Raw genomic sequence first — 10110 nt, 5'->3', positions numbered from 1 at the left:
TCAATGAATGCAATGAATGACACAGTTTTGACTGTCATGGTGTGTGCATGAACGAGTGTGAAATACCTGCTGCTTTTTCATTCATATTACTTATATTGGGCACTTTTTGCATTTAAATTGGATTATTTTGACTGCTGACATTGAAAATGATGCATGTGTTGTTTCGAGGGTATCGGTTTATTTCTTGATTGCCGTTTTGACAGTGTCAGCTTGCATATTTTATTCATGTTCAGTAGCCTAATTCTCTTTAATTTAGGCTATTTGCCCCAATTTGATCCGTTTAAATTTATAATTTATCTAACATTATATTTATATTATTTTGTCGTCATTATTTTGTTTTAAGGAGTTAACCGTATCAAATATCAACCTTGATTTACATATTCCATCACATTATTTCGACAGTTACAGTTTTGGGCGTTTTTTTGGTAACGGCTGTACACAAAGCAGCGCTGAGCTCACAAACGCTGCTTTATCAGGCATATAACATGCAAGATGAAATGAAAATGACATCGAAATTTTCTAAAGATCGTCTTCCTTCAGAAATACAGTGATATAAAAACACCCGCGCCTCGTTTTGATTTTTAAACGTGCAGTACGTGCTCATGTTTATTCAACGAAGCCTTTCGCCATAGCCAGACTGATAAACAAACACAGACCGGAAGGGCCAGGCGCATGCGCCTGATGAAATCGTCTATATAAAGCTTGAAGCATCAGAATCGGCATCAGTATCGGCCGATCACGGTACTCAGTATCGGCTGCAAAAAAATATATATATGAAGAGTTTGGTTCCAAAACGCGATGAACGCCATTTAAAAAAAAAATCAGTATTGCATCTGGTCAGTATTGAAAAGTCCTTTTTTAATTTTACGCAAAATGTGATATCCGCCGAGTTATTCTGTCATGTTTTCTCCCTTTTTTTTACAAACCGCGACAAACACCAGTCTCCCTTTTCTGCAGAATGCGATATATCCTCTCAACCAATCACAGTGCACCATTCCACACACTGTAGACAGTAATGGCGGCGCTTTGAATACACCCGGCATCCTAGTTTTCCTCATCTATTTTGTACTTTGTGATAAACACATCTGTTCCACCTTTATTTGACCCTCTAACTCTAACACTTTCTATTCTATTTTAATTCTACTTTAACTATATTTATCTTCTTTTTTTATTTTAAATGTTTTATTTAAAAAAAAACAAAAAAAACACTAGCTTTCTATTTTTTCTATTCTATCTACTTGTTTTTCTTTGTGTGTGTGTGTATTATATGTATGTATGTATATGTGTGTGTATATATATATATATATAAAACAAAAGCACGCAAGCGGAGCAAACGGAAATAATAAAGCAGGAAGTGCCAATTACAGTACAGAATGCACAAACACTCGAGTTGGCCTATGTATATTTCGTGTTTATATAGTCTCACATCATGTTACTTAGGGATGGACGATGAATCGATGCATCATGATTTGTGGATCGATTCTGAGATTTTCCGAATGCATCGCGATTCTCTCTTGAATTGATTCAGTTTTTAACAGCAGAGGTGCACGAATCGCAACGCATCAATTTATCATCCCATCCCTAATGTTAATGTTGAGGAAAAAAAAAAATATCCACATGAAAGTTGGCTCCTCAGTCTGATAACAATAGTGTGTGCCGCAAAGACATTCCAGAGACACAAAGATAACGGTGTGCTAAGCAAAGTTTCTTACAGCGCTTTAGTGTTTTCTGTTCTTAAACCACTCTCCCTCAAGGAAACTTAAAGGAAGCATTTGTCCCAAGATCATTTCGCTATCAGATAAGCTCTCTTCTCGGCTCACTCGGGGTACAGCGCTGTACGGCGCTTACCTGCAGTCGTGATGGACAGCTGTCTTTCCTCAGTCGACTGGTGTTTGGATTTCATGTGATTACTCATTGTGGTGGTGATATTATGATAACTCAGTTTCACGGATTCATTTGATCAAAAGTAATTATATTTTGTAAGATCATTTAGTAAGATCTTTTTGATCAAAGTAATTCCAAACTTCGAGAGGCAGACTACGAAATTCTGTGATCAAATACAATCAACTTGTTAACACGCTCCACAGCGCCACCCAGTGCATTTATTTATAACTGACTTTTAGTTTGTATGCTTAGGACTTTCCATGAATTCCCTGCATTTATGGCCAGCAAAGAAACACGTAGTAAAATTTGAATAGTGTTTTTATTTTCCGAATAATAATTGCATATCGAATATTCAAATGTTCGACTATTTGTGCACACCCCTAATAACAAAAGTACATTATTTGCATGTGCTTTAAAGCCTTGACGGTTAAACATTTCATTCGTGTGCCGTTGCCCACTTCAGCATAAATGACTACCATTCTTTTTTATTTGATATTTTCTTTCTATTTTGACAGAAACTGCAGTTTAGCTTTTATTTTGGCGGAAAACTCCATCTTCTGTGAAGACAGGTTTACAAACGTGTCTCATTATAAATCTAGTGAAATACTGTAATCATCTGCCCATTCAAATGTTGAAAATTATATGAATGTGAAAAGGCGTAACTGGTGCCCGTTGCATTCCCAGTTATGCGCTAAACTCACAGAACATGCAGAAATGTAGTTCACTGCATTCACTTAAAACTGAGACGCGGAAAACACCGGATCACGAGCTGATCACGTGAGCAAAATGTGCATTTCGCTTTGAAACACGCAGTGCAGACAGGCTTGATAAGTGGATTAAGCCATATAGCGCTTTTGCTTTTAGCTTGTTTGATAGATACATGATAAATGAGACTGACAGAAGAAAATTCAAAGTCAGCAAAAGCTGACCGGTGTCCTTACCATGTTATCCTTTACATAAAGTGCTAGCATCTCTTCTCTCCCGTAGCGATAATCTGCGAGTTTGTACTTTGGCAATGCAGGTGAGAGTGGAGGGGAGGCCACACTGCTGCTACCCACTCCACCAGACAGGGCACGGAGCCTGGGACACAGCCGAGAGAAAACATGCCACGTCATCATATCATTACATATCACAAATACTGTAAACTTTTAACATCAAGAACAATTTATTTTATAATTATTTTCTGTACTTAATTGCAATTAATCGCACCTAACATTAAAATTTGTAATCATAGGCTAAATATCTTTTTCACACTGAATTTCCAAATTAATGTAGAAACAACAAAGACAGCATATTTTTTATATTTCTTTAATGGCATCTTTAATGCCATCTTTCAATGAGTAAATATAGCCATTCAACATTACAGTAAAATTGGTGCCATAATGTTTTTTTTTTATTTAACAGGCCTGAAGTGTTATATCTTTTTCACACTGAATTTCCAAATTAATGTAGAAACAACAAAGACAGCATATTTTTTTATATTTCTTTAATGGCATCTTTAATGCCATCTTTCAATGAGTAAATATAGCCATTCAACATTACAGTAAAATTGGTGCCATAATGTTTTTTTAAATTTAACAGGCCTGAAGTGTTAAATTATTACAATTCTTACTTTTAATTTAAATGAACTTAAAACAATGTTCACAATGAGAGCTGTAAGTATATAAATTGACCAAGAGAGTTTAAAAGCAGAAATGTGAAGCTTGTACTTTTGTTAAAGCATTTACACAAACTCTTAAATCAATGAAGATGTGCTGATGCATTCTGTGACCAAATCTAGGGTTGTCAAAAGTACCAACTTCTGTACCAGTCAGTACTGAAATTTTAAAAATGTGACGATACCAGCATTTCCCACTAGCATTTTCAGCACTGTTGAGCAGATTCTTAAACAGCTCTGATTGGCCATTGTATTCAGTACCTTTTCAGGAAATGAAGATGTAATCCTCCAGTTTTAGTGTGTGAAACCCCTAAACGCTTAACTTGTCAATCAATCGAATTGAATAATCAGTGGCAATACCCTGTATACCTGTATGTTCCTGGTGTTAAAACTATTTTCTGTGTAATTGACAGCATGCCACAGATGACGTCCATAGAGCTTAAGTTTCATTTTGCATAATCACTAAACTTCCAATAACAGATAAGGCAGGCTCTCAGAAGCAATCCTGACTAAGTCTGTGTACATAAGACTGAACATTTATTACATGTCATTAAAAAACTATTTACAATGCTACATCAGACCCTGATGCTTCAGCGACAACACTCACCATTCTGGTCCGAAGTTAAGTGTCTGGGTTTCTGCCATTTTCCTTGAAAGTCTGAAGAAAAAGACAGTCTCTATTAATAGCTCAGCACAAAAAATATAAATTGACTTAAAGTCGGCATGAAACGGAAGTTGCGATTGTCTTTTCTTCTCTACTGTGACGTATATCCGAGTGAAACGGCATCTGAAATGAGAGGGAGGGACTTGATTTCGTCCTTCGGGAATTGATTGGATCGTTGGAAGCTGGGACGTTGCTAACAAAATGGAGGCAGATCTGAATGCCAGTTTGCAGTTAGTGGTGGGGGATTTCTCTCCACTGGATTCACAGCCGACACCCAAGCATGAATAAATGTTTTATTTATTAAGGATGACGACGACGATCAATTACTAAGAGTAATGTTGTCGTAATATCCTAATATCTTTTCAATGTTTAGTGGTAACGTACTCCCTCATGACTGGTGTCGGTGCTATAAAGTGAAGCATCAGCTTCAGCTTTTCCCCGTCGTTTATCCCAGCGTTTACCCCTCACGTCACTAGCTCCGCCCTTGCGCCATAGCTCGTGACAGGAAGAGAAGATAAGTCGTTTTGAGGGGGAGGGGAGGTTAACGTTTTTGATTAAAGATTACGAGGGCACATGAATTGTAAAAAAAATAATGAAGTGCACGGATAAATTATTTATAATAAACACTACAGTATTCCATTAAAAAATAAGAATTTTCAATTTTGATTTCATGGTGACTAAGTAAAAAGGACTGAACATTCAGCAAAAACACTGAAAATGGCATTTATGGTTTACGTGTGCAAAGAGGCATATCAACATACAGGAATGCACATTTAACTACTGGTGCATGTTTAAAAAGTGAAAATGTCAATTGACAATTAAATGCATGCAATTTACCAAAAATCTACATATACTTCAGACCTATTTGCAACCAACATGTAAAACATTTTTTGTGTGTTGAGTGTGAGAGTAGTTCATGATGTGAAAACAACACCTACACACATTGAAAAAGAGGACAAATTATAAAAAAAAAACTAACACACAAGGCATCCATGCTGAACTCTGCACTGGTACATCTTAAGGTGTCTGAAAATATCATGTACATATCTTTCAAATTTTTGGGGCATCCCCTTTTATTTGCGATTGCAAATACAGACGCCCAATGCAAATATTCAGTAACACTTATGAAAACACACAGGCGGGACAATTCCTTTGGAGTGACACCATTTGTTCAAACATAAATGAAGCTATCAGAGCAAACATATATTTTCAAATTAACACCTTCACAAAGCATGTGCATGATTTATTTTTAAAGTCCCAGATAAATATTATGTATACAATGTATTAATTATGTACACAAAGTGTGACAAGTAAACCAACAAGTTTTCTTATGTCTTTACAGTGGTGACTTTGGCAGTAATGCATTTTTTCCAGCATATTCTAGAGGTGACCCCCATCCGTTCGGCACCTTAGTGTACCCCCCTTACTGTGGCAAGAGCTATTTTAGGAACTCTCCCAATTAGGAAGGGCATTCTCAGACATCTGTGCAACCCACGGCTTCCCTTGCCCACTATGTAAGGCAACTAACTTTTTTCAACCTTGATTTGAACTGATCACATGTACATGATGCATACTGCAGAGGCATCTTGTCAGACCTGTCAAACGAGACCCATTTAAACTCAAGGGAATAGAAGAGATCTTTACATTTTATTTGCATCTTATTACTATACATTCTAAACATTCTACACAGCCACATCATGTAGATGACAATGTCTATGCAAAACAAACAGGAGTGACTTGCTACTGCTGGGATTTAACCACGTGTGCAACCAAATGAAGCAATCCGATCCAGATTACACATGCTCCCATCAACAACAACTAACCAAATATATTTTAGAAGCAGTTGAACACAAAACAGAAGTCAATGAAGCTAGTTTAGGTTGAAAACAGATGGTCAACAGATTGCAGGTTTTTGCCCAGTTAAAATCCATTAGCATTTCATAGATTTAATACGCATAACGTTATCGATTTTCACCGCTGTAATATGTGTGGAACAAGGCATTTTTGGTCTTTTAGAGGCTAATAGAAGGTCAGAAAAGACACTTGTAGGTAACGTTACATTTTTTTATATCATACGTAGTTTGAGCAGTCAAGAAGGTTAGTTTAAGTGACCATGTGGAATTGATCGGTGTCAAGACTTGTTTTAACATGTTTTAATTTCCGCAACCTCAAAAGTAAATAATGATAAATGTCAGTTTAAGGTTTCAATGATCACGTCCCTGTCGGTCCATGCCTTCATACACCCTGTAAAGCACTGCAGTCCACAAGCTAGAGCAAGAAAACACCAATAAATACGTTTAGATATAACGTGAACTATTGAATTGACAGCTGCAGATGTCATGTAACGTTAACCGTTTAAAGAGGCGTTTTAATAAGGTGAAATATCCTAGACCGGCTATCGCTGGACATTTAACTTTCCGACTTCCAACTCCTAGCAACTTTAAATCAGCCCACGCACCGCCGTGAAATGTACGAACTGTAAAACAGTTTCGGAATAAATGCCGACAGGAGCGCAGAAGCACATCAAAGTAACGGTGTGAGTGAGTTGACACGAGTTTTCATCCACGCGGCCTGTGCTCACAGTCTCCAGCCACACCGCGTTCCACTACAGCTGCCTACGGATCGCTGATAGCATCATCAGCGGTAGGCCGGTCTAATCGAGACCGGTGCTTCCAGGCCTAACAACCATACGGACTACAATAGCGTCGGTCCGCTACGTTGGGGCGGGTCTATGTTACTGAGAGTTAGCGTAGGAATAGTTACGTTTTATTTTAGAGCAAAACCATGTACGCCGAGCCCGCTGTCTTACCTCTGCTTTTACTGACAGCGCTGAGTTTGATGACAATGTCTATGCAAAACAAACAGGAGTGACTTGCTACTGCTGGGATTTAACCACGTGTGCAACCAAATGAAGCAATCCGATCCAGATTACACATGCTCCCATCAACAACTAACGAAATATATTTTAGATACATACAAAAAGCACTTTGATCGGTTTATCTGATAGAAACTCATCAAATCATGCAATTATGAGGTTGCATCACGTTACAAACAGGCATGCACAGCTCAAGTATGTTTTATTTTAGAGCAAAACCATGTACGCCGAGCCCGCTGTCTTACCTCTGCTTTTACTGACAGCGCTGAGTTTGTGTGCGAGTGGCGTCTCTCGTTTCGTATCCACAAGATGGCTGAATCTGGGTCACATGACAACACCTATGCCGAAAATTTCCCGGATGAGAGCTAGCGTGCTGACAGCAGCAGCGCACGCACGCACGCACGCACGCACGCATCTTTGCGCATACTCACACATACTCCACGCACGCGCTGCAGATGGTAGTCTACTTTTAAATTATACGCAGAACTACACAAAACTGTCAGTCATTACGTTTGCCGTTTTCTCAAGTATTTTCTTTTAAATTACTGTATTACATTAGCACTGTATTATACATTAACAGTATTCTTCTCAAATAATTTATTTCAATAATTACAATAAATAGAAAACAAAAAAAAAACTATAGGCTAATGATAAAGCTAAATATTCTGACCATTTTAATAATCTATGGTGTGTGTATTTGTATGTATGTAATGCAATTTGTTATTTGTTCGTTTTGATTTATTTTTATTACATTTTTAATTAACCTATATTTTCATGTTAATAGCCTACCTTAGGTATGTTGCTATTTTTAGTTCTGTTTTTTATTAAAAAGCCTACTAACCTAAAAGAATAAAACCTAAATCCTAGCCCTAATCCTAAATGACCCGTTTTGGCTTTTTATTTTATTTTTTTAACAGTTGTTTATTTATTTATTTATTGAAGTGAAGTGAAGTGAATATAATTATCTGTTACATCACTAAAGGAGGTTTTGTGGAACTTAAACAAACTTCTGGTGACATTTTTATTTTTTTATTTTTTTGCAGTTTGTTCCCCAAAAATAGGCCTGTTGCTAGGTTATCAAATACATACATAGGAAGGTATGGATATAAAGTGAAGTTGTCTTGTTTACACTTTCTATTTCTACACTGTAATTGAGTTTTATTCTAAAGGTGTACAAAATCCCCCGCTCAAATGCAATTTGCAAAGCTCATTTCTTTGATCAACGTAATCATTAATTAGATAATACAATTAACAAAACAATTACATTTGTCATTCTTCTATTACAAATATTTTGTTTAATGCTATTCTATGGATTTAAGATGCTAAACATGATTTATTTTTGTCTGCAAAACAAGAAAAGAGCGTAATATTAAATCATGATTGATTATTTAATCAGTAAACATCCTAATTATTGTTCTCTCTGCTTCTAGAGCATCGATGAATGGAAATATCACCCTCAATCTAATCTTAATGCTGTCATCTACATCTGAACGCAAGCAAGCACATGAACAGACAAACGCTGTTTCACAAAACAATGTAATTCTGAGAAATGACACTAGAATATTGCACTTTAATTATTCTAAAGGTGTACAAAATCCCCCGCTCAAATGCAATTTGCAAAGCTCATTTCTTTGATCAACGTAATCATTAATTAGATAATACAATTAACAAAACAATTACATTTGTCATTCTTCTATTACAAATATTTTGTTTAATGCTATTCTATGGATTTAAGATGCTAAACATGATTTATTTTTGTCTGCAAAACAAGAAAAGAGCGTAATATTAAATCATGATTGATTATTTAATCAGTAAACATCCTAATTATTGTTCTCTCTGCTTCTAGAGCATCGATGAATGGAAATATCACCCTCAATCTAATCTTAATGCTGTCATCTACATCTGAACGCAAGCAAGGACATGAACAGACAAACGCTGTTTCACAAAACAATGTAATTCTGAGAAATGACACTAGAATATTGCACTTTTAAAGTATCTATACTGTGTGTGGGTTATGTGCTGCCCCTGAAACAGTCAAAACAAAAAGGAAATAATCTCAATTTCCTCTGAATTGTAATGTTATCTTCTTTGCCTCCCATGCAAGTGAAGACGTGTGTGTACACATGACTGATTCCTTTTTTTCATTGTTTATATGTTGCCTGAAAATTGCCTGTAAATCCATATATGCTTTTCAGCTTTTATTTATTTATCTGCTTTCAGTAAACGTATTTTAACACAACATTATTTATAAAACAAACATCTGGCAGTGAACATAAATCAATTAAAAAAGAAAAGAAAAAAGATAACCAGGAAGCTGTGTATGATCCATTTGAGATTTTGATATTGACAAATACAATTTTTTAGATTACATTTTTTAAAGATATACTGTTTAAGGAAAGTGTACACTTCTTAATTACTGTTTAATTAGTCTTTTTTAAATGAAAAATATATAAAAAATGAAATAATTGAAAATTAAAAACATAAGTATATAAATATTAGATATCTGCTTGAGAAGCAACACTTTATAAGAGATTTTGAATTATTTATAGACTGTATATTGTATTTAAGAGTATTTTGTCTTACTGCACTGGCAGAGGTTTTCACTTGCTATAAACTTTAAAACTATAAAAAACACACTTGCAATCAAGACACAATCAATGAAAACAAGCCTTGGTATCTAATGCAATATTGATTCTTAAGTACATTAGTCTTGTTTTAAGAACTCATTAAGAACTTTTATTTGTTTGTTTTTGTCGTGTATATTCTGTAACTGGCCACCTTTTTTGTATTTATTTCACCATTTTAATCACGTCTTCATTTTAAATGCTCCTTTTAGTGTGATATACATTTTAAAAGTAAACCTTGCATTTAATATGAGCTCACAATAGTGATAATATAATCCATTATACTTGTAAATTAACTAGCAAAATGCTGTTTAAAATAGATTAGGATGAAGTATAGTATGTCACATTGCAGGGTGTGTTAACTTCCCAAAACACATTTCATGTCAGCTTATACCCATATGAGCTG

General features: G+C 35.6%; 1 protein-coding gene across 3 annotated transcripts in view; it reads right to left on the bottom strand.

Moving 5' to 3' along the window:
• The window catches only part of LOC107679395 (PERQ amino acid-rich with GYF domain-containing protein 2-like), a 58729-nt gene extending 51306 nt beyond the window's left edge, over positions 1-7423 (bottom strand). For 2 of the 3 annotated variants that reach the window (XM_016474912.1, XM_016474914.1), the window contains exons 1-3: positions 7326-7423; positions 4149-4199; positions 2826-2964 (exon numbers count right to left, since the gene is read on the bottom strand). In XM_016474912.1, the coding sequence (XP_016330398.1) occupies positions 2826-2964; positions 4149-4186 (177 nt within the window). In that variant the 5' untranslated portion in view covers positions 4187-4199; positions 7326-7423. Of the gene's footprint in view, positions 1-2825; positions 2965-4148; positions 4200-7014; positions 7045-7325 lie in introns of those variants that run through there. The other variant, XM_016474913.1, reaches the window with a different exon arrangement.
• Positions 7424-10110: the final 2687 nt, after the last annotated feature.

The sequence above is a fragment of the Sinocyclocheilus anshuiensis genome, unplaced genomic scaffold (assembly GCF_001515605.1).
Source record: "Sinocyclocheilus anshuiensis isolate Anshui unplaced genomic scaffold, SAMN03320099.WGS_v1.1 scaffold2206, whole genome shotgun sequence".
Lineage (NCBI taxonomy): Eukaryota > Metazoa > Chordata > Actinopteri > Cypriniformes > Cyprinidae > Sinocyclocheilus > Sinocyclocheilus anshuiensis.
The sequence above is the reverse complement of the archived record's forward strand: the minus strand, read 5'-3'. Positions and strand labels throughout refer to the sequence as shown.